The sequence below is a fragment of the Staurois parvus genome, unplaced genomic scaffold (assembly GCF_062004578.1).
Source record: "Staurois parvus isolate SC_StPar_1 unplaced genomic scaffold, SC_StPar_1.0 ptg000647l, whole genome shotgun sequence".
Classification (NCBI taxonomy): Eukaryota; Metazoa; Chordata; class Amphibia; order Anura; family Ranidae; genus Staurois; species Staurois parvus.
Window position 1 is genome coordinate 2,172,909 of NW_028318443.1, and position 25,692 is coordinate 2,198,600.

Genomic DNA, 25,692 nt, shown 5'->3' on the forward strand with positions numbered 1-25,692 from the left:
CGGGTCATCTGGCTCGACAGCGGGCATCGGATCATCAGGCATCAGGTCATCTGGCTCGACAGCAGGCTTCGGGTCATCAGGCATCAGGTCATCTGGCTCGACAGCAGGCATCGGGTCATCAGGCATCAGGTCATCTGTCTTGACAGCAGGCACCGAGTCAACTGGCACGACAGCGGGCACCGGGTCATCAGGCATCGGATCACCTGGCTTGACAGTGGGCACCAGGTCATCTGGCAGGACAGCGGGCAACAGGTCATCTGGCAGGACAGCGGGCAACATGTCATCTGGCAGGACAGCGGGCACCGGGTCATCAGGCATCGGATCGTCCGGCACGACAGCGGGCACCAGGTCATCTGGCAAGACAGCGGGCACCGAGTCATCTGGCATGATAGGATCATCAGGCTGGGTAGAACCATCAGGCCGGGTAGAACCATCAGGCCGGGCAGAACCATCAGGCCGGGCAGAACCATCAGGCCGGGCAGAACCATCAGGCTGGGTAGCGTACACTGGGTCATCAGGCATCAGGGTATCAGGCTGAACCATGGAAGGTGGGTTCTCAGATGGCAGACTGACCGGTTTGGATACTAGCAGAATGGTACTGGTTGGAAAGAATTTTCGCCTTTTCCTGGTTTTAGTTACTGGAGCACTGTAAGTAAGTGCAGGTTTGTAAACAGAGCAGTTGTAGGCAGAGAAGAGCTGGGGGATGGAACAAAGGAAGGAGCAGTTGCTAAAGAGAACTTCTTTACAGGGTTAAAGGCAGGATAGGTGCAGCGAGTGGGAGCAGGGTACTGACAGGTGGTGGTAGTAGGGTATACTGGGCTGTCACTGGGGGGTGCTGTCGGGAATGCAGGAAGAGAGCTCTGAGCAGAGAAATGATGAGAAGAAGGACTGGTTTGTTGCAAGCTGACTGAGGCTGGATGTAACAACTCTGTCCATGTCTGCAGTATGGGTTGAACAAAGCTCAGCTTACACAAAGCCTGTCTGGTCAAAGACTGCACTGCGTTTATACAATCCCTTAGTACCTGTTGTGAACATGCAGAATAACGCTCCAAGAAGCACTCCGGATCATCCTCTAATAACCACACCAGGGACTCTACCTGGTCTGCACTAAATGGCGGCAAAAAGTCATTCCTGCTTTCAGGGGTACTAGATGAAGCCAACTCTGCACAAACCTGAATCAAAGGTTGCACCTCAGAGAATTCTGTGCCCTGATCTACTAGAACATGAGCGACCCGTATACATTCTAGCAGTTGATTCCTGGTATACTCCTTCAGAGTCTGATAAGCATACTCTCTGTCATAAAACACTAGCAGATATAAATACACAACCTCATCAGGATGCATCCTTCACAATAAGCCAAGATGGCTTCCCTGTGCAGCCACTTCTGGTCAGGAATGGCCTTGGTGTTCTGTTAGGGATCCGGGTATGACCAGAAATGTGTGGACTGACACAGGGAAGTAGCAGGCTTCAGGAACACAGGCATAGTCAGGCGTAAGGTACTGTCAGGTGCCGCCTGGCAGTTTCTCTAGCAGCCCACAGCACGGATTTCCTCAGGGCGCGGGGTCTAAGTCCCAGCCTGCTATTCACCAGGGCCCCTGATGGTGGGGATGGACTTGATGCAGACTGGAACCAGGTCGCGACCCCTGAGTGCGTCCGGCTGTGGTAGAGAGTAGTGGCAGGGGAGTGCAGGAACGGAGTCTGATGGGAAGAGGCAGGCAGACTTACTAAAGGTGATCCGTGCGTGATGGATGGATCGTCGGGTGAAGTAAGCGTAGTCAGACAGGCCGGGTCGGTATCGTGCGGGCAGCGTGGTACAGGAGGAGCAAGCAGAGAATGGTCGGGGTCACAAGCCAGGTTAAGCAGGTAGCGGGCAGCGCGGTACAGAGGATCAGGCAGAAGGATGGTCAGGCAAGCTAGGGGTTCAACAGGAGACGGCCAGCAGAGGTCAGGATCAAAGCAGGGTCAGCAACGAGGCAGGAACACAGGATACCAGGTACAGGGGCTCATGGGAAACATACACCAAGGCCCTGATCACAGGCCTGGTCATTCCACAAATACACCTCCCGCAATCTGCCCCAGGTGCCGGCCGACTACAGGAGTGAGCTTCTGGCCGCTGAGAGCACCCGCCGGCCAGCCCCGGCACTGCAGCCCACACGGCAGGTGAGTCCCACCACCAGTGCTGAGTCCATTCCTGACACTATCTGCCAGAGGGGGCAGCGGGCAGCAGCTGCGGCTATGGGAGCATGTTACATGTTTTACCCTAAAAACAGGTGGAACATGTAACATGTTCCCAAAGGTGGACTTATCCTATAACAATGTTTACTTTGATTAGGCTGTCTACCTGGAGTTCCGCTTTTAAAAAAATGTTGGCATAGGTTGATGTTTTTGTTCTGCACATTTTTTTCTAATAATATTTTTTTCAATATCAGGTAGGAATGAACCTGTTCTGGAGACAATACTGGAGATCTTTGCTGCTCCTGGAGATAATGTGACCCTTTTGGGTCACTTCACAAGTAACATGACATCTGCAAGTAACGTCACCTGCCATGTAAGGAGGACCCCAAACGTTGGTACTGCATGTGAAGAGGGCATGAGTGCTGGAAATTGCACCTATAAGAATAATACTTTATCTTTCCAAGTCAATCAAGTTACCAAGGAGGATGAAGCTTTTTATTGCTGGGAAGTGAAAATGTCTACCTATAATGAAGAGAAAAACACATATTATTATCTTGGACCGCAGCTTCACATTATAGGTGGGTGATTTTCTTTCTCTGTAGCACTACCTTCATGAGGACCGCTGTGTTGTGGGTAGAGATGAGCGAATTATTCAAAAATTCGATTCGACTGATTCGGCGAATTCGTGAAAAAAATTCGATTCGAGTCGAATATATTCGCTGCGAATTTAACTTATAAAAGGGTGTTTCTAGGCTTCAGAGAGCCTTTATATTAGTGCAGAACACTGTACCTTTAATTTAAATGCCCTTGGAGTCTGCTGGGGAAGAGAAATAATACTGTCAGTCAGTATGACATGCAGATGAGTGCCGTCGATCTTAGAATCACCGCACACTTCACTCATTTGGGCAGTCACGGGGCCAAAACCAGAGTGTGGAGCCACAGTGTGGCGGTGGAGGCAGCAGCAATGGGAGGCCATACAGCACCCTATGACAAAATGGAACCCACCAGCAGTGTGAGAAGACCTGAAAGTGGCACATGGCAGAGTGTGGCGATGGAGACAGCAGCAATGGGAGGCCGTACAGGGACCCATGACACACTGTGGACCTGGCAGCAGCATGAGGAGGCGGTACAGGGGCCCATGGCAGATTAGGGGCCTGGCCGCAGCAATGTGAGGCCCATAATCTGCCAGCACCCTATCACAAAATGGAACCCAGCAGCAGTGTGAGGAGACCTGAAAGTGGCACATGGCAGAGTGTGGCGATGGAGACAGCAGCAATGGGAGGCCGTACAGGGACCCATGACACACTGTGGACCTGGCAGCAGCGTGAGGAGGCGGTACGGGGGCCCATGGCAGATTAGGGGCCTGGCAGCAGCAATGGGAGGCCCGTAATCTGCCAGCACCCTATCACAAAATGGAACCCAGCAGCAGTGTGAGGAGACCTGAAAGTGGCACATGGCAGAGTGTGGCGATGGAGACAGCAGCAATGGGAGGCCGTACAGGGACCCATGACACACTCTGGACCTGGCAGCAGCGTGAGGAGGCGGTACAGGGGCCCATGGCAGATTAGGGGCCTGGCAGCAGCAATGGGAGGCCCCTAATCTGCCAGCACCCTATGACAAAATGGAACCCACCAGCAGTGTGAGGAGACCTGAAAGTGGCACATGTTTGGGGCATGATTCATGGCGGATTTAGTCAGTTGTGTCAGGAACTGGTGGTTTGAAATCCAGACTAATCCACGCCTGATTCATTTTCACAAACGTGAGTCTCTCCACACTTTGGGTGGACAGTCGTGTCCTCCGCGGAGTTGCAATACCTCCTGCCGCACTAAACACGCGCTCCGATGCCATGCTACTGGCCGGGCATGACAGCCTTTCAAGGGCAAATTCAGCTAGTTGGGGCCAAAGGTCAAGTTTCGTTGCCCAGTAGTCAAGGGGATTGTCTACCTCGGTTGGCAGGTTGCTGTCCAAGTAGGCCCAAGCCTGTTGTTTGAGGTCCTGCTCCAGGTCCACCTGATGCTGCTGCTGCTGCTGCGGCTGGTTAGTAGTTTCCTCACTGCGCTGGTGAAGAAAGCTACTCATCATCGACTGCAGACTGAGGCAGCCGCTGCTGGTGGAGCTGCCACTGCTCCTACCACCCCACCCCTCCCCTGCTGCCATGGCAGCGGAACGCGAGCGCACAGGGCCCACAGTGTCTGAGGATGGACGTTGGTGCAGAAAGGCAGAGACCAACTGACTACATAGGTGGTTTTTATAGTACTTTATTTTGGCCTCCCTCTCAGCAGGTGTGAAAAAGGCCACCATTTTTGAACGGTAGCGAGGGTCCAACAAGGTGGACAGCCAAAAGTCATTCCTCTGTCTGATGGTTATTATTCGGCTGTCGCTACGCAAGCAACCGAGCATGCTATGGGCCATTTGTGCCAAGGAATGCGAGGGACTCCCTGCCTCCATCTCCACAGCATACTGCCACGGTGCGTCTGGGTCCTCTGTCTCCTCCTCCTCCTCCTCTACCAGATGCTCCTGCTCCTCCACTCCTGTCCGCTGAGTGGAAAAACCACCCATTTCACTCAATAATTCCTGAGCACCAATGTCCTCCTCTACCTCCTCCTCTTCTTCCTGTCCTGCCCCCACAGGGGTCATGTGGCGTTGAGATCTGTGCGCCACGTCTACCGCACCCTGACCAGCCATTGTTAACAGCATTTGTTCCAGGACGTGCAACAGAGGAATGACGTCGTTCATCCCATAGTCCTGCCGACTCACGAATAGCGTGGCCTCCTCAAAGGGCCTGAGCAAGCGGCAGGTGTCACGCATGAGCTGCCAATGGCTGACATCTAAGTTACACAGGGGAGTACCTTTATCCGCTTGTAACATCAGGAAATCGGTGATGGCCTTTCGCTGTTCGTAAAGGCGGTCTAACATATGTAGGGTTGAATTCAACCTTGTTGCAATGTCACAGCATGAGGAGTCGGTACGGGGGCCCATGGCAGATTACGGGCCTGGCAGCAGCAATGGGAGGCCCGTAATCTGCCAGCACCCTATCACAAAATGGAACCCAGCAGCAGTGTAGGGAGACCTGAAAGTGGCACATGGCAGAGTGTGGCGATGGAGACAGCAGCAATGGGAGGCGGTACAGGGACCCATGACACACTGTGGACCTGGCAGCAGCATGAGGAGGCGGTACAGGGGCCCATGGCAGATTAGGGGCCTGGCCGCAGCAATGTGAGGCCCGTAATCTGCCAGCACCCTATGACAAAATGGAACCCAGCAGCAGTGTGAGGAGACCTGAAAGTGGCACATGGCAGAGTGTGGCGATGGAGACAGCAGCAATGGGAGGCCGTACAGGGACCCATGACACACTCTGGACCTGGCAGCAGCGTGAGGAGGCGGTACAGGGGCCCATGGCAGATTAGGGGCCTGGCCGCAGCAATGGGAGGCCCGTAATCTGCCAGCATCCTATGACAAAATGGAACCCAGCAGCAGTGTGAGGAGACCTGAAAGTGGCACATGGCAGAGTGTGGCGATGGAGACAGCAGCAATGGGAGGCCGTACAGGGACCCATGAGACACTGTGGACCTGGCAGCAGCGTGAGGAGGCGGTACAGGGGCCCATGGCAGATTAGGGGCCTGGCCGCAGCAATGTGAGGCCCGTAATCTGCCAGCACCCTATCACAAAATGGAACCCAGCAGCAGTGTGAGGAGACCAGAAAGTGGCACATGGCAGAGTGTGGCGATGGAGACAGCAGCAATGGGAGGCCGTACAGGGACCCATGACACACTGTGGACCTGGCAGCAGCGTGAGGAGGCGGTACAGGGGCCCATGGCAGATTAGGGGCCTGGCAGCAGCAATGGGAGGCCCCTAATCTGCCAGCACCCTATGACAAAATGGAACCCAGCAGCAGTGTGAGGAGACCTGAAAGTGGCACATGTTTGGGGCATGATTCATGGCGGATTTAGTCAGTTGTGTCAGGAACTGGTGGTTTGAAATCCAGACTAATCCACGCCTGATTCATTTTCACAAACGTGAGTCTCTCCACACTTTGGGTGGACAGTCGTGTCCTCCGCGGAGTTACAATACCTCCTGCCGCACTAAACACGCACTCCGATGCCACGCTACTGGCCGGGCATGACAGCCTTTCAAGGGCAAATTCAGCTAGTTGGGGCCAAAGGTCAAGTTTCGTTGCCCAGTAGTCAAGGGGATTGTCTACCTCGGTTGGCAGGGTGCTGTCCAAATAGGCCCAAGCCTGTTGTTTGAGGTCCTGCTCCAGGTCCACCTGATGCTGCTGCGGCTGGTTAGTAGTTTCCTCACTGCGCTGGTGAAGAAAGCTACTCATCATGGACTGCAGACTGAGGCAGCCGCTGCTGGTGGAGCTGCCACTGCTCCTACCACCCCACCCCTCCCCTGCTGCCATGGCAGCGGAACGCGAGCGCACAGGGCCCACAGTGTCTGAGGATGGACGTTGGCGCACAAAGGCAGAGACCAACTGACTACATAGGTGGTTTTTATAGTACGTAATTTTGGCCTCCCTCTCAGCAGGTGTGAAAAAGGCCACCATTTTTGAACGGTAGCGAGGGCCCAACAAGGTGGACAGCCAAAAGTCATCCCTCTGTCTGATGGTTATTATTCGGCTGTCGCTACGCAAGCAACCGAGCATGCTATGGGCCATTTGTGCCAAGGAATGCGAGGGACTCCCTGCCTCCATCTCCACAGCATACTGCCACGGTGCGTCTGGGTCCTCTGTCTCTTCCTCCTCCTCCTCTACCAGATGCTCCTGCTCCTCCACTCCTGTCCGCTGAGTGGAAAAACCACCCATTTCACTCAATAATTCCTGAGCACCAATGTCCTCCTCTACCTCCTCCTCTTCTTCCTGTCCTGCCCCCACAGGGGTCATGTGGCGTTGAGATCTGTGCGCCACGTCTACCGCACCCTGACCAGCCATTGTTAACAGCATTTGTTCCAGGACGTGCAACAGAGGAATGACGTCGTTCATCCCATAGTCCTGCCGACTCACGAATAGCGTGGCCTCCTCAAAGGGCCTGAGCAAGCGGCAGGTGTCACGCATGAGCTGCCAATGGCTGACATCGAAGTTACACAGGGGAGTACCTTTATCCGCTTGTAACATCAGGAAATCGGTGATGGCCTTTCGCTGTTCGTAAAGGCGGTCTAACATGTGTAGGGTTGAATTCCACCTTGTTGCAACGTCGCAGATCAGGCGATGCTGTGGAATTCCGTTCTGCCGCTGCAGCTCAAGGAGGGTGTGCTTTGCGCTGTAGGAATGGCTGAAATGCATGCAAAGTTTACGTGACATTTTAAGGATGTCTTGCAGTGGGATGGTGGATTTTAGGAACCGCTTGACAACCAGATTGAACACGTGAGCCATGCATGGCGCATGGCACAACCTTCCTTGACGCAGAGCAGACACCATGTTCTTTCCGTTGTCGGTCAACATGGTTCCGATTTTCAGTTTGCGCGGAGACAGCCATCTGTCGATTTCTCTGTTCATTACACTCAGAAGTTCCTCCCCTGTGTGACTACGTTCGCCAAGGCATACCAGGTGTAGCACAGCGTGACACCGTTGCGCCCTGCACATGTGATATGCCGGTCGGGTAATGGGACTTGGCACGGGGGTGGCGGCTGAGGACACGGCGGAAGAAGAGGTGGTAGAGGCGGACATCTTTGCTGGACCAAGGACGTGCAAACGTGGAGGCAAAAGCGGCGTGACCTGTCCAAGTTGCTGGTGCGGCTGTGCTGGCACCATGTTCACCCAGTGGGCCGTAAATGACATGTACTGTCCCTGACCGTAGTTACAGCTCCACACGTCGGCGCTGCCGTGCACTTTGGCAGAGACCGACATGCTCAAAGACTGGCCCACCATCTCTTCTACATGTGAATGCAGGGCTGGCACTGCCTTTTTGGCGAAGAAATGCCGGCTTGGCACTCTCCACCGCGGCGCGGCACAAGCCATCATTTCTCGGAAAGGTGCTGAGTCCACCACTTGGAAAGGGAGGGACTGCAGCACCAGCAACTTGGACAGGAGGACGTTCAGCTTTTGCACCGTCGGGTGCGTGCTCGCAAACTGTTGTCTCTTGGAAACGGATTCCAAGAAAGACTGCTGACGGAATCTGTGAAGAGGAGTAGCAGGAGAAGGAGCATCTGAACGAGCGGAAGATGCCAACGAGCGACAACTCCCCTCAGCAGAGGTGTTGGAGCCTTGACTGGCTGATAGAGGGCGATTGACGTCGGGTGACGGAGCAAGTAACGGAGCGGGTGATGGAGCGGGGGCTGGGGCAGGCAGAACCGCCGTATCTTTATCACGGTTTTCCCAGGCCACCAAATGGCGACGCTGCATATGCTGACGCAACGCTGTAGTCCCAACATGGGCCCCCTGGCCACGCTTGACTTTCTGGCCACATAGTCGCCATTTACTTCCTCGGGCGGCTTGACGAAAAATTGCCACACCGCCGAGTAGGAAACTTTGCCCCCGCTACTCCTCACTGGCTGACTGCTACTTCCTCCGTGCACACCGGCACCACTACTGGCCGTGGTGGTAGGCTGCAGTGGAGCTGGTGCTCTACTCCATGGCCGTTTGCCTCCACTGACACTGCTGCGACCCTGCTGCCTCCTGGGCAACCCACCGACTGTTTTGCTCTCTGCCAAGCTGGCACCCTCTTCTCCTGATGATGCGGAAGCAATAGCCTGATGACGACGAGGCTGCCAAGTGCGATCAGCCTCATCATCATCAATTAGGGTCTCCGCCTCACTACTAGCCCCCTCGGCTGCGTGTGGGTCAGGAGACAGACCTGTCTCTAGACCGGCTACCGAGCCACTCTCCTCGCCAGTACTTCTTCGCCTGGCTGCTGAAGAGGCGGATGTCTCCCCCCGTTCCTGACCGCCCTCTGTTAGCTCTTCCTCACTGTACAGTGGAGCTGAGCCCACAGCATGCGATACTTCGCTTGGTGAGGGAACAGCAAAGGACAGGGGCAGGTAAAGGACACGTGATTTCAGTGGGCTTGCTCCCGGGCCATGCCAACTAACGGTTGTGTCTGACGTACACACCGACCGTTGGCTGTAGGTGTCAGAGGTGACCTGGGAAGAGGAAGACGACCGAACCAACCAATCGATGACGGCAGGGTTGTCGGTGGAGACACGACCGCTGGATGACACCGGGAGCACTGGCCTCTGGCTGCGACTAGTGCTGCCTCGACCCCTTCCTCTGCTGCCACGTCTGCTCGCTCCTAAAACATTGCCTCCTCTGCCACTCCTCTGCGTGTTGTCTGACATACTCTTTAATTCAACGATTCTGTGTCCCTGAGTAACAATTCTGTGTCCCTCAGTAACAATTCTGTGTCCCTCAGTAACAATTCTGTGTCCCTCAGTAACAATTCTGTGTCTGTCCCTGAGTAACAATTCTGTGTCCCTCAGTAACAATTCTGTGTCCCTCAGTAACAATTCTGTGTCCCTCAGTAACAATTATGTGTCTGTCCCTGAGTAACAATTCTGTGTCCCTGAGTAACAATTCTGTGTCCCTCAGTAACAATTCTGTGTCTGTCCCTGAGTAACAATTCTGTGTCCCTGAGTAACAATTCTGTGTCCCTCAGTAACAATTCTGTGTCCCTCAGTAACAATTATGTGTCCCTCAGTAACAATTCTGTGTCTGTCCCTGAGTAACAATTCTGTGTCCCTGAGTAACAATTCTGTGTCCCTGAGTAACAATTCTGTGTCCCTGAGTAACAATTCTGTCCCTGAGTAACAATTCTGTGTCCCTGAGTAACAATTCTGTGTCTGTCCCTGAGTAACAATTCTGTGTCCCTGAGTAACAATTCTGTGTCCCTCAGTAACAATTCTGTGTCCCTCAGTAACAATTCTGTGTCTGTCCCTGAGTAACAATTCTGTGTCCCTGAGTAACAATTCTGTGTCCCTGAGTAACAATTCTGTCCCTGAGTAACAATTCTGTGTCCCTCAGTAACAATTCTGTGTCCCTCAGTAACAATTCTGTGTCTGTCCCTGAGTAACAATTCTGTGTCCCTCAATAACAATTCTGTGTCCCTCAGTAACAATTCTGTGTCTGTCCCTGAGTAACAATTCTGTGTCCCTGAGTAACAATTCTGTGTCCCTCAGTAACAATTCTGTGTCCCTCAGTAACAATTCTGTGTCCCTCAGTAACAATTCTGTGTCTGTCCCTGAGTAACAATTCTGTGTCCCTGAGTAACAATTCTGTGTCCCTCAGTAACAATTCTGTGTCCCTCAGTAACAATTATGTGTCTGTCCCTGAGTAACAATTCTGTGTCCCTCAGTAACAATTCTGTGTCCCTCAGTAACAATTCTGTGTCCCTCAGTAACAATTCTGTGTCCCTCAGTAACAATTCTGTGTCCCTCAGTAACAATTCTGTGTCTGTCCCTGAGTAACAATTCTGTGTCCCTCAGTAACAATTCTGTGTCCCTCAGTAACAATTCTGTGTCCCTCAGTAACAATTCTTTGTCCCTCAGTAACAATTCTGTGTCTGTCCCTGAGTAACAATTCTGTGTCTGTCCCTGAGTAACAATTCTGTGTCTGTCCCTGAGTAACAATTCTGAGTCTGTCCCTGAGTAACAATTCTGTGTCTGTCCCTGAGTAACAATTCTGTGTCTGTCCCTGAGTAACAATTCTGTGTCCCTGAGTAACAATTCTGTGTCCCTGAGTAACAATTCTGTGTCCCTCAGTAACAATTCTGTGTCTGTCCCTGAGTAACAATTCTGTGTCTGTCCCTGAGTAACAATTCCATGTCTGTCCCTGAGTAACAATTCTGTGTCCCTCAGTAACAATTCTGTGTCTGTCCCTCAGTAACAATTCTGTGTCTGTCCCTGAGTAACAATTCTGTGTATGTCCCTGAGTAACAATTCTGTGTCTGTCCCTGAGTAACAATTCTGTGTCCCTCAGTAACAATTCTGTGTCTGTCCCTCAGTAACAATTCTGTGTCTGTCCCTGAGTAACAATTCTGTGTCTGTCCCTGAGTAACAATTCTGTGTCCCTCAGTAACAATTCTGTGTCCCTCAGTAACAATTCTGTGTCCCTCAGTAACAATTCTGTGTCTGTCCCTGAGTAACAATTCTGTGTCTGTCCCTGAGTAACAATTCTGTGTCTGTCCCTGAGTAACAATTCTGTGTCCCTCAGTAACAATTCTGTGTCTGTCCCTCAGTAACAATTCTGTGTCTGTCCCTGAGTAACAATTATGTGTCTGTCCCTGAGTAACAATTCTGTGTCTGTCCCTGAGTAACAATTCTGTGTCCCTCAGTAACAATTCTGTGTCTGTCCCTCAGTAACAATTCTGTGTCTGTCCCTGAGTAACAATTCTGTGTCTGTCCCTGAGTAACAATTCTGTGTCTGTCCCTGAGTAACAATTCTGTGTTTGTCCCTGAGTAACAATTCTGTGTCCCTAAGTAACGGTTCTGTGTCCCTAAGTAACGGTTCTGTGTCCCTAAGTAACGATTGTGTGTCCCTAAGTAACGGTTCTGTGTCCCTAAGTAATGGTTCTGTGTCCCTATGTAACGGTTCTGTGTCCCTAAGTAACGGTTCTGTGTCCCTAAGTAACGGTTCTGTGTCCCTAAGTAATGGTTCTGTGTCCCTAAGTAACGATTCTGTGGCCCTAAGTAACGGTTCTGTGTCCCTAAGTAACGGTTCTGTGTCCCTAAGTAACGATTCTGTGGCCCTAAGTAACGGTTCTGTGGCCCTAAGTAACGGTTCTGTGTCCCTAAGTAAAGATTCTGTTACACAGACAGGTCTGCCTCTCTTGAATGACTGGAGGCTAATGGAGAATTCTAAAATGGCCGCAATTTATAGCTCGACCATTACACAGTGCTGGCTGGCTGGCTGCTGATTGGCTAATGCGATCACATGTCATGAATGAATGCATTATGGGTCAGCGCGCCTTGTCTGCGCGCCTTCCCAGAGATCCACGCTCCGTCGCCGCACATGTCGCCGCCATTTTAGGAAAAATTTCGATTCGCGCATCCGAAGTCTGCTAATTTTCGGATTTGGCGCGAATCTAAATTTTCCTAATATTCAAAACGAATTCCACTTCGCCTAGTTCGATTCGCTCATCTCTAGTTGTGGGTATCCCTCAACTCCCCTCCGCACAGCCAGGCCACAGGTATTTTTCACACAGACTTGCATCCAAAGACAGTGACCAGTCCATGAACTTGGTTTTGCTGTTTTATTACGGGAATTTAACTTGGATAGGGATATAGGGATTATGGGATGCCCAGTTTGGCTTGAAACAATGGAAGAGGGACACTTCCCTTCTATGTACAAAGCAGATCCTGGATTGCTCTTTTTCCGAAAGCCGTCAGCCATTGCAGATCAGTAGCACAAGCCCTTTATGGGTGAGGAACTAGCAGCCCCTTAAAATCAGCCTAGCTTCTGGTGGCTACATGCAGGGATGTCTTCTCTTCCCCTGTAGAGCTGCTCTACAGGCTGGAAACACCACCAGCCCTCCTGGCTTCTCGGAAGATCTCCCAGGGCAAGGATAAAGGATGGAGCCCAGTGCTGTCCTTAGGAAGCTTACTACATGTAACAGTCTCTCCCCTTGTAGATCCCAAGGTATGGTGCTGTACTCACACTGTCCTCTTTGCTCCCTTCTGCTCCAGGCCTTGATCATATCCACGCCTCTCTGCAGAATGTATCCTCCTGAGCTAGCCTGAGCCCAGCCTAGAGGCCACCAACACCCCCCAGACGTAGGAGACCAACATTCCCATCAGCACTCCATCTCCATCCACCTCCCAACTCTCTCTTATTTATAGGCCAGAGTACCACTCTACCAGGGCCTCCAAACCTGGGATTGGCCAGACCCCCATGAATAGGGATGGGCTACATTTTCAAGTTGAACGTACGTTCAACTTGAACTTTGGCTGTTCGAGTGTTCGCCAAACATTGGAACGGTAAGGGCGTTCGGCAGGAAGTTCACCCGCGCGCCCCACAATGCAATGTGCGCATTGTGATTGGTCAAAGGTCAGGTGCAATGCTTTGGTCAATCACAGCTGAGTTCACATTAAGAGCCATGAGTGGCCAAAGTCTCAGTGACTTTGGCCAATCATGGCTCAGGGGCTAAGTCCATGCCCCACACTATATAAGGCTGCTTACACAGCAGCCTTGTGTAGTGTGTTGGTGGAGTTAGATAGGTGAGGATAGTTATTGGTGTGTTAGTAGACAGTGTAGTGAGTGCAGTGCAGTGTTGTGGAGCAGTGTTGTGGTCTCAGTGTGTTGTTTTCGCAACACCTCTGCATCACTGCCGTTCCCATATTTTTTTTTTATTCTTTAAATTTTTTTGTGAATTTGTTTTTTTTTTGTCAGCATCAGGTTCTGTTGCTGCATCTTTAGTGTTCCCCTTTTATGTGATAGGTTTTCCTCCTTCTGCGTCAGCAGTGGTTTCCTTTTTTTTGGGCTGCAGAACTAAAACCAATTGCGGCATAATTGCTGTTCTCCCCTTCTGCATCGCAGGTGTTCCTCCTTCTGCGTCTGCCATGGTTCACTTTTTTTTTTTTTTTTTTACATTTATTTTATTTTTTTGCTGCTGTGGCCCAAAAAAATGTTGCCCCTATTTTCTATATATAAACTGTTTCGCTAATATTGTGTGATTTAAAAAAAATGGTATCTATTTTACTGTCTAGGATGTCTGCTTTCAGAAAATATATAATGTGTCGGGAGTTTTAAGTGGTATTCGAGCCTAAAATGATTTTTTAAACACGTGTGCAAAAACACAATAACAGCTCCGGCAGTGAAAGGGTAAAGCTGCTTTCATTTAAAAATGCAGCACTACATTAAAGCATCTCTTTTACATCTGCCTGCTTGGAGTTCAGCTCTAAATGCTTTCTTACAGTATTTTTCCTTGACTATTGCACCAGAGATAGGCTTGTCCACTCCCCATTACCACCATGACCGTTCCGTACAAACCCCCCTTTCCCCTTAACCAATTATACTTACAAAACACATGACACCAATTTTGGAGTAAATGGCCAACACGGCCTTTTATTAACAACACAAATTTAAATACACCAACCATTCCTTATAACAGAAACCCAAAGAATTGTTGTTGGTCTTCGAAGGCACCCCCAAACAATCCGAAATGCACCTGCGGACAACCATATACACTAGGCCTCCAGCCGCAACCAACCAGCTCGGAGACAACCATACCGTCCGCAGTGCAGCACCACCACCTTCCAGTTAAACCTTGGTTAACTGGGAATATCCCCGGGCATCCCATACCAAAGATGGGTCCCACACCATTGTTGTTTACCTTCCAAGATAAGAACCGCCTCCAAAGACCAACAACCGCCCAGGAACCAACATAATCCCCCTTTACCTGGAGGGACCCAATACTCATCAAAAACAGGGAGGGCGGGAGGGAAGCTCACACTCCTGACTTCCTTCTCAACTGACGCCCCCTCACTGAAACCCCCCACCCTAAGGTGCAGGAAACCCCACCTACTCTCAACCTTCCACCAACCAAATACCCCCACTATCAAAACAAACCCCTTGGATCTGCCTTAACCCTTTCTGTTCCTCCTTCCCCACTCTGGGCCTAGTCATGTATGCCCTGCGCCATTTCTTCTTTCTTTTTTGCTACGGGCATTTCTTTCCATAAATTATTTTTTCTTCACTTGAAATATGCCTTTGAACTTGAAAAAAAAACCTAACTACTCCAGTGGGGTTACAGCTCTGAACTATTTTTTCAACAAAGATGGTGGCACCTAGTAATAGTCTTGGGTTTTTTTGGAAGTCTACACAAGGAAGGATTTACAGGTAAATAATATGAATAAAATATGTTCACATATAACCCCATGCCCTCCAGAGGATTTACCCCCCTTCCTGACCAGGCCATTTTTTGCGATACGGAGCTGCGTTACTTTAACTGACAATTGCACGGTCATGCAACGCTGCACCCAAATTAAATTTACGTAATCTTTCCCCAAAAATAGAGCTTTCTTTCAGTGGTATTTGATCGCCTCTTTGTTTTTAATTTTTTGCGCTATAAATAAAAAAAGTCAGACAATTTTGAAAAAAAACCCAGTATTTTGGACTTTTTGCTCTTAAAAAAATTAAAAAAAATCAAATTTCGTCATCAGTTTAGGCCAAAATGTATTCTGGTCTATGTCTTTGATAAAAAAAAAATACGTGTAAATGAATTGGTTTACGTGAAAGTTATAGCATCTACAAATGGCAGTATAGATACTGGGGTTGTTTTTTTAAACATTTTTTACTAGCAATGGCGGTGATCAGTGACTTATAGCGGGACTGCGGCGGGCATTCTGACACTGGGGGGGAACTGACTTGGTTTCACTGACATCCCCAGTGACACCAGTACAGTGATCAGTGCTAATAAAAAGCCCTAACACAGTACTAATGGCACTGGGCAGGAAGGGGTTAACATCTGGGGCAATCAAAGGGTTAACTGTGTACTGTGTGTGTGCTTTCCACTGTAAGCACACTGCTTTGTATGGCTTTGCTATGCAAAGCAGTGTGCAGGATCTGTCGGGAGAGATCTGTGTTGTTTATACACAGGTCTCTCCCCCCATTGGTGATACTTGGTGATTGCCAGGTGTCGGTGGGGAATCACCGGCTGGGACCTGGTGATTGACAGCCGAGACCACGAATGGTGGTGCAGGTAGGGCGCATGCGCCCCCTGCCCAGAACTGCAAAATTACATATATTTACATATTTTTGCACAGCTGTGACGCCCTGTAGCAGTATTTCTGCTATAGGGCGGCATGGAAGCGGATAATCTTACAGGAAGATTTTTGTTGAAATGAATGGTCTTTCTACTTGGACTCTCCTCAAAGGATTATTGATAGGTCCACCTAACTGAATAGGTCTATTTTAATTGTTTCTGTGTTCTAATTTAAGATAAATCAAACAGCCTAAATATCACCCAGACAGAGGAAGTGGAATTCAATCAATCTACTATAATAAACTGCAGCTACACTGTACAAAACAACAAAAATATCTTACGGACAGAAGTCTACTGGATTTTCGGGGATGCTAGAGAGAATTATGCCTACCATCCAAACCTGGACTACATACACCCGGATTACAGGGGAAAGACCAGATTGGTGAATGGGTCCAATCTTCACCTGGAAGACTTCCATGGGTCAGATAACACCACCTTCTACTGCCGAGTGATAAGTAGACAATGCTCAGTGTCAGATTCTCCAAACCATATAGTGACAATCTTAGAAGAAGGTCCTGGAACACGTTTAACACACTTACAAGGTACATAACGACTGTCATAAATGTCAAAAGGTATTATTCAAAACAAGATCCAGGTTGTATTTAGAGCTCATGGTGCCACAAACAGACGTGTGTTACATCTGTTCTCTACAACACCAATTAGTATGCTTTCTAGAACTCATTATATATATATATATAATATATATATATTATTGTACAGGATTTATATAGCGCCATCAGTTTGTGCAGCACTTTATAATTTTAAGGGGGACAGTACAATTACAATGCAGTTCAATACAGAAGGAATAGGAGGGCCCGGCTTGTGGAGCTTACAATCATCTAAAGGAAGGGGGAGGTGGTACAAAAGGTAATAGCTGCAGGGGATGATCTGATGGAGTTGACTCAAGTACAGTTCTCAGGTGGAGGTAGGATAGGCTTCACTGAATAAATTAGTTTTCAAGGATCACCTAAAGAAGGACAGGGTAGGAGTTGACTGGAAATACTGGGGTAGGGAGTTTCAGAGGATGGAAAGGTTCTGGAAAAGTCCTAAAAACGAGTGTGGAAGGAGGTAACGAGAGATAGAGAGGAGGATGTCTTGGTGAGGACAATTTGGGCGATAACTGCGGATGAGGTTGGTGATGTAGCTGGGGCCAGTGTTGTGAATGGCCTTGTATGTTGTGATTAGCATTTTGAATTTTATACTTTGGGCTAGTGGAAGCCATTGAAGAGATTGGCAGAGAGGGGCAGCAGTCACGGATTGGTTGGTAAGGTATGGAAGTCTAGCAGCAGCATTCATAATAAATTGAAGGGGATAAAGCCTGTGTAAAGGTAGGCCAGTGAGGAAGGAGTTTCAGTAGTCGAGGTGGGATACAACCAAGGAATTAATAAATTGTTTTGTAGTGTCGTTAATCAGGAAGGGGTGAATTCTGGAAATGTTGCAGAGGTTGAGGTGGAAAGATTTAGCCAGTGATTGGATGTGGGGGCCGAAGAGGAGGTCAGAGTCCACCTAGCACCCTGGCATGTGTGGAGGGAGCAATGGTTGTGCTGTTGATCTCAGTGATAAAGTCATAGAGGGGGGGGGGGGGGTTTGGGAGAATCAGGGAGGAGGAAATATTGCAAGTTCAGTTTTAGAATGATTGAGTTTGAGAAAGTGGCGTGACATCCATATTTGTGATACGTGAGGAGATTGAGGGGGTGAGTTAGGCAGTAGAAATACAGATCTGGGTGTTGTTGGCATAGAGGTGGTATTGGAAGCCATGGGAGGTTATCAACTGGCCCAGGGAGGAAATATAGAGAAAGAATAGGAGGGACCCTAACAGAAAGAAGAAGAGGAGTGGAGGAAATGGTGTTGTAGAAGATACTGAAAGTGAGAGGTAAGAGGAGAACCAGGACATAACAGAGTTGCAGAGGCCAAGGGACTGAAGTTTATTATGGAGGAGTGGGTGGTCAACTGTGTCAAAGACAGCAGAAAGTTCTAAAAGTATGAGTACGGAGTAATGGCCGTTGATTTTAGCAGTTAGTAGGTCATTCGTGAGTTTTATTAGGAAAGTTGCAGTGGAATGTAGGGGATCTAGAAGGTTGTTGGTGAGGTAGCAACTCATACAGTTGTGGACAAGGCATTCAAAAAAGCTTAGGGGCAAACGGGAGCAGGGAGATTGGTTTTAAATTATTAAAACAGGTGGGGTCCAGTAAAGGTTTTCTAAGTATGGGGGTAACCAGTGCATGTTTGAGCAGGGAGGTAAAGGTGTTGGTGGAGAGAGAGAGAGGTTGAAGATGTGGGTTACAGAGTTTAGGATAGAGCAGAAAGGGGGTTACAGCAATTGGGAGGGGACAGGTGGTGAGGTGGGCCTCAGAAATGAGTTTGGCAACTTCCTCAGTGGTATCAGGGTTGAAAAAGGAAAGTATTGAGTGTGTTGTTGGACGTGGTGTGTTGGTTGGGGAAGAAAGCTGAACTCTAGATATCTCATCAAGAACTGTGTCAATTTTGCTTTTTGAAATAATATATATATATGTTATATTATTGTTAATATTTTTTATTGATGTTTTGCTCTAACCCATAATAGCTCACCTATTGTCAGGGATCACTCCCTCGCCGTCACGCATCTATGCGCCGGTGCCGGATCTCTGTCAGCCGCGGTGGTGCGGTGCGTACACGTCACCGCAAGGCGGGCTATTTAAATCACTAACACAGTTTAGCCTATGCCTTCTGGTCTATAACGTCATGTACTCCATAAACTGATTCTGTTGCCTGTATCTGATCTGACCCTGACTAAGAAAGAACTCCACCTGCACCGACCCAGCTTATCCCTGACTATCCGCTTGCCTGCTCCCTCCTACCTGATCCGCTCAATTGATCCTGACCCGGCTTGTCTGACACTGCTGCACATATGTTCCTGTATCTGCACCTGGCCTGTATCCTGGTTGCCACCATACCTACCTGCTGCTGCACCTACATTCCTGCATCCGCACCTGGCCTGCACCCTTGTTACAACCATACCTGTCCGCTGCCGCACCTACGCTCCTGCATCCGCACCTGGTCTGTATCCTGGTTGCCTCCATACCTGCCTGCTGCTGCACCCACGTTCCTGCATCTGCACCTGGCCTGCATCCGGATCTCCTGGGTCTTCACCTGCCTCCCGTCAGCTCAAGACCCACTCGGCACTCGTGCCACTCCTGGCTCGGTGCCCTCTGTCCCCACTATCAGGGGCTCCAAGCGGGAATAGTAAGAGGACGCCTCCTCTCCACGTCAGGCTCTCCAACCAGGTACGTGACACCTACAGTTGCAAGAAAAAATATGTGAACCCCTTGGGATTACATGGAGTTTTGCATGAATTGGGCATAAAATGTGCTCTGAATGTCATCTAAGTCACAACAATAGAAGAACACAGTCTGCTGAACATAATACTACACGAACATTAGATGTTGCCATGGTTTAATTGCACATAACATGTAAACATTCACAGTGCAGGGAGGAAAAAGTATGTGAACCTTTGGACTTAATAACTAGTTGACCCTCCTTTGGCAGCAATAACCTCAACCAAACGTTTCCTGTAGTTGCAGATCAGACCTGCACACTTTTTCTTGCAACTGTATTTCTATTCTTCGTACTCTCCCCATCACTCTGTTGGTCTATCATAAATTTTGGGTATGAGGTAACCATCTTCTATTATGTAATGTTCAAGCCCAGCAGCCATGTGTTACTGAACACTATCATGTGAGGAGGACCATGTCATTAACCCCATGTAAACTCTGCCACTATCCAATATTGAACTTACGCTGCGTTTGGCTGCCAGAGCAACAGAACACTGGGGGAGTGCAAGAAAGGAATGCAGATGGGAAGAGGACTGTCAAGAGACTAATTTTCTCATAAAAATATCAAATGAAGCTAGCCAGTGAACTCAAAGTTAGAAGGTTCAGACAGTCGTTTACCAATTTGTATATTAACTGTAATGTCTACCTTTATTTTGTAAAGCTCTGTGTAAACTGTTGGCGTTATATAAATCCTGTATAATAACAATAAAATAGTAATAATGGTCATAGTCTGTAGGACCTATAGCTCGCTCAAGGAGAAACAAGTTTGTATGCTGGTTCTTCAGCAAAGTGATATCAGTGTGTGCTGGGTGAGGAGCATTGCAGTGCAAAGCATCATACAACTTGGTGGTTTGGATTTAATCTTTTACTGATTATAGCACTCCCTTCTTTAGGGCTCTTTCAAATGTTTTTGACTGTAGTCCATTAAGTGCTGGAGCTAGAAACTGAAATACTTCAACATCCACAGTGTGTGGTGGTTTCAGGCCCAGGGCAAAAAACTAAGAGAGAGGATTGAAAATTGAAGTAAAACACCTTTAACTTTTTTTTGTCTATATTTCTAATTTTTCTATGATTAAATAAGGGCATATTTGTGCACATATTATGACCTGCACACTTTAAGGTCAACCCATTAGCTACCTCAATAAAAAACAGTGTTACAGGAAAGGAGAAGTTCCAGTTGAGGATATGTCCATAGAAGGAGAGGGCTCAGGGCCATGAGATAACCTGTCTCTTCAAAATGAAGAGGATTACCACATTGGACAGGATACTAATCCTTACACCAGGCAAGGAGAAGTCCCAATTGAGGACATGTCCCTAAAAGGAGAGGGATCAGGGGCATTAGAGGACCTCTACCTTTCAAGGAGAAGAGGACAACTGCATTAGACAATGATACTACCCATTGTTCCAGGCAAGAAGTGTCAGTTGAGGATGTACAGTACATGAAAAGAATGGGCTCACAGTCATTAAAAAACCTGTCCCTTCCTGGGAGAAATGACCACCTCATTGGACAGTGATACTAATCAGTGCTCCATGTAAGCTGAATTCCCAGTTGAGGACATGTGTGTAGGAGAAGTGGTCTCAGGGTCATTAGATGACCTGTCCTTTCAAGGAGAAGAGGACAACTGTATTGGGAAATGATACTAATTATTATTCCAGACAATTCCAGACAAGGAAAAGTCCCAGTTGAGGACATGCCAATAGAAGGAGAGGGCTCAGGCTCATTTGAGGACCTGTCCCTTCAAGGAGAGAACAACTGCATTGGTGATAATATGCATTGTCTCAGGCATGGAAAAGTCCCAGTTGAGGATGTGTTTGTAGAAGAAGAGGGCGTTTGGTCATTAGAGGACCTGTCCTTTCATAGAAAAGACAGTGGACAGTGCTGTTAATCAATGTTCCAGGCAAGACATCCTAGTTGAGGATGTGTCTGTAGGATCAGGGTCATTATAAGACCTGTCCCTTGAAACAGAAGAGGGCAACCACATTAGACATTGATACTAATTATTGTCCCAGACAAGAAGAAGTCTCAGTTGAGGACGTGTAGCTAAAAAGAAAGGGCTCAGTTTAATTTAGGGAACTGTGCTTTCAAGAAGACGAGGACAGCCACTTTAGACATTAATACTAATCATTGTTCCAGTCAAGGAGAGATTACAGTTGAGGATGTGTCTGTAGAAGAAGAGGGCTCATGGGTTATAAGAAGACCTGTCCCTTCAAGAAGAAGAGGACATCCACATTGGACAGTGATACTAACCATTGTTCCAGTCAAGGAGAGATTACAGTTGAGGATGTGTCTGTAGAAGAAGAGGGCTCATGGGTTATAAGAAGACCTGTCCCTTCAAGAAGAAGAGGACATCCACATTGGACAGTGATACTAACCATTGTTCCAGTCAAGGAGAGGTTACAGTTGAGGATGTGTCTGTAGAAGAAGAGGGCTCATGGGTCATAAGAAGACCTGTCCCTTCAAGAAGAAGAGGACATCCACATTGGACAGTGATACTAACCATTGTTCCAGGCAAGGAGAAGTTCCAGTTGAGGACATGTCTGTAGAAGGAGAGGGCCCACAGTCATTAGAACTGCCTGTCCCTTCAAGAAAAAGAGGACAATGACATTAGTTGGTGATATAAACCTGCATAGAAATGACAAACAAAGTCATTGTCATTTGGCCCCGACACCACTTGTTAACTACTTCTATTTTTCAAGTTCCAGATCATGAAGAAATTCTCAAAAATAAACAACAGCCAATAGAAACAATTGTACTGTGTACAGTGCTTGTTTTTCTGGTCATCTTCATTACCTTGGCCATCTACTTCTCGAAAAAAAGAGGTAAATCTGCTGTATTTGTAAACCAAGAAAAACACAGATAATAGATGATAGAAACTTTGGGGTCTGTTTATATAAAAAAAAAAAAAACTTTACAAATGTGTAAGCATTTGTACAGCCATTGCAAATAACCCCGCCCTTTTTAATATGTGTATTTCCTATGCTTGTCAGCTTTATCTAGTTACCACAATTCAGTATTTTCCTGAACAATCCAGAAAATACCACAATATGGCCACTAGATGTAGCTGACAATAATAGGAAATACACAGGTTGGACACATTATGAGGATTATTCACGACGGCTGTGTACAATTGAGGAACGGCAATTTATTTTTTAGAAACCGCCCCCTACTGTTTTTCTATTAAAATTTAACTTTACTTTTGTCATTAACTGAGGAAGATTAATGTCAACTTTGGAATGAGCATAATTATCTAAAAATAAAATATAAAAAAGTAAAAACACTTTATCACTTTATGGAAGAGGAGGCTACCTATTTTTTGCCACCCTTGGAGGTCCCACCAAGTGTCAGACTGTGATACCTGGGGCCCACCAGAAGAAGAGAGGCTGAGGGACTTCTTGTAGGGGGTGGATTACAGTGGTGGCTTTTTCTAAATGGAAATAGAAAAGAAAGACTGGTTTGAGGTGTGTTCATTGTTCACAACACTTGGGAGCAACAACTTACAGTATAATGAATATAACTACTGCCTAATGGGCTGATGTCATTGTGAACGTGTCCTATCCAGATAAAGGTTCATAGATATGGAAAGTATGGAGGAGAGTAACTGGAGACAGTCTGTATATCAGCACACAGTTCTCTGATGATTTCTCCATTTCCTTCCATAGGTAACAAACAGAACAGTATTGGGTATGTCTATCTATCTATCTATCTATCTATCTATCTATCTATCTATCTATCTATCTATCTATCTATCTACAGAGTATCTATTCCTCTATCTATAATCTATCTATCTATCTATCTATCTATCTATCTATCTATCTATCTATCTATCTATCTATCTATCTATCCTGTCTGTCTGTCTCTCTGTCTGTCTTCTATATCCTATCTATCTATCTACAGAGTATCTATTCCTCTATCTCTCTATCTACTGAGTATCTATCTATCTATCTATCTATCTATCTATCTATCTATCTATCTATCTATCTATCTATCTATCTATCTATTTATCATCTATTTATCATCTATCTATCTATCTATCTATCTATCTATCTATCTATCTATCATCTATCTATCTATCTATCTATCTATCGAGTATATTTTCATCCCATTACCTCTATTGATATTTATTCATCAGGGAGACAATTATTGAAACCATGGAGGTGACAGACGATCAAGAAGGTAAAAGTTTTGAATGTTGAACTTCACAATCCCCTCACCCATTCCCTATACCGTAGAGTACTGCCCTATCTCATCTCTTATAAAAAGGCATGCTGGTAGCACCCTGATAATGACAAGAAAATGGCGATCTCTGCTATGGCCATCTGCACAACAAATGGGGCTCTTCCATGATAAAAAGCATGCAAAACCTATTGGACTTTCCAATCAGGGGATGTAGAAGAAGCCACAACCATGCCTTAAGGCTAGGTTCACACATGCGTTCATGCGGGCACGGCAGCCTATTAATCTGAATGGGCTGCTGTGCCTGCATTTCATGCAAAAAAAAGGTGCATGAAACTTTTTCAAAACCACATCAGCAGGGAAACCACATGGTCTTTTTGATCATGCGGTTTCCCTGCAGTTCCCACGATCTCGCTGCGGGCCGAGATGTGTGGGGATGCCATTCAGAATAAATACCAGCCCCCTTGGTTTGCAAAATCAGCGCAATTTGGCTGCGGGTTGTTGCAAGTGCTGGAACAGGTGTGATTCCTGCACCCGCAACCAGCCCGCAGCCTGTCCCGCGAGGTAGAAACATATATTTTAGATATATTTTCAAAATATTCTTCCAAAATATATTGACATATTTGAAATACTACAATTTTGGCTGTATTCAATATATTTCAAAAATATATTTCATTATATACATATTGCATGTTGAAATTTATTTTTTTATTAATTAAAAAACATATGAAAAATATGTTTAAAAATACATTTTCAAATATATGTCTTTGAAAATACATTTAATCTACATTTTTGGAATGCATTTAGAAATATCTGTAAAAATATATAGTATGTTAAAATGACTTTTTTATATGTTAAAAAAAATCTGAAGAATATATTTTAAATTAATGTATTTTTAAATATATACACCTTTAGAAAATATATTTTAATTTGAATTTTTTAGAATACATGTTAAAATATATTAGCATAGGCCAATATATGTCACATATATAATTTTTTTTTTTCTAAATATTTTGGAAATATATTTCTTCATATGGGGCGGGCAAGAGTGAACCAGAGCTCATTGTCTTTAATTATTCTATTTGGCAGTTTATGTTAGAGCTGAAGGAGGTGAGTCCCTCCTCTCCAAATGCTAGCTGTTCTAGGCCGTAGATCAAATCACAGACTATTCACAGCATAGTAGTAAGGGGGAAACCTGGCTACAAGAGGATATTGATATGCAATATATTCTTCCCAAATATATTGACAAATATTTGAAATACTACAATTTTAACCTTATTCAATATATTTCAAAAATATATTTCAACATATACATACTGCATGTTGAAATGCATTGTTTATATATTGAAAAATATATGAAAAATATGTTTAAAAGTACATTTTCAAATATATGTCTTTGAAAATACATTTAATCTACATTTTTGGAATGCATTTACAAATATCTGTAAAAAATATACAGTATGTTAAAATGACTTTTTTATATGTTAAAAAAAAATCTGAAGAATATATTTTAAAATAATGTATTTTTAAGTACATGCCTTTAGAAAATATATTTAAATTTCCATTTTTTAGAATACATGTGAAAATATATTAGTGTAGGCCAATATATTGTAAATATATGTCACCAATATAATTTTTTTTTTTTTCAAAATATTTTGGAAATATATTTCTTCATATGGGGCAGGCAAGTGTGAACCAGAGCTCATTGTCTCTAATTATTCTATTTGGCAGTTTATGTTAGAGCTGAAGGGGGTGAGTCCCTCCTCTCCAAATGCTAGCTCTTCTAGGCAATAGATAAATCACAGACTATTCACAGCATAGTAGTAAGGGGGAAACCTGACTACAGGGAGATATTCATATGCAATATTTCTTAAGTAGATCACTGAGAACTAAAAAATGTACTGCTTGCATGATTTGTTTTAGGAGCCAACAAAACAGGTTCACTGAATTGCAGTAGCTAAGATAACTACCATGTAGTCAAAAGGAAACAAAGGATTTAACTGAGAAATCTCGCCCGACCCTTCAGCTGGTTGCCTCTTTGGTCTTACTCAGTGAATGTTTTCTTATATTTCTCCAAAATGGTTGCATACCAATACCTACTAATCTAACGATTAAATGAATGCTTGTTGAGAGAACTATGGGTGCTGCCATTGGTAGGCTCCTTATGAAATACTAGTTGCATATCTGTCAAATCAATCCGCTGGCATCCACACTGCTACCAGGGGTGGACTGACCATTTGGAAACTCGGGCGCTGCCCGAGGGCCCGGGGTCAGTAGGGGGCACATGAGATGCCCCTGGTACCTTTTCATAGGCTTTTTTGAGTTTGGGCAAGGACAC

General features: G+C 46.6%; 1 protein-coding gene across 1 annotated transcript in view; it reads left to right on the plus strand.

Moving 5' to 3' along the window:
• The window catches only part of LOC149448973 (uncharacterized), a 54,962-nt gene that overhangs the window by 16,935 nt on the left and 12,335 nt on the right, over nucleotides 1-25,692 (plus strand). Inside the window, exons 4-8 of the mRNA XM_089694025.1 lie at nucleotides 2,430-2,753; nucleotides 16,046-16,411; nucleotides 21,878-22,000; nucleotides 22,841-22,862; nucleotides 23,311-23,360. Of these exons, the coding sequence (XP_089550151.1) occupies nucleotides 2,430-2,753; nucleotides 16,046-16,411; nucleotides 21,878-22,000; nucleotides 22,841-22,862; nucleotides 23,311-23,360 (885 nt within the window). The remainder of the gene's footprint in view (nucleotides 1-2,429; nucleotides 2,754-16,045; nucleotides 16,412-21,877; nucleotides 22,001-22,840; nucleotides 22,863-23,310; nucleotides 23,361-25,692) is intronic.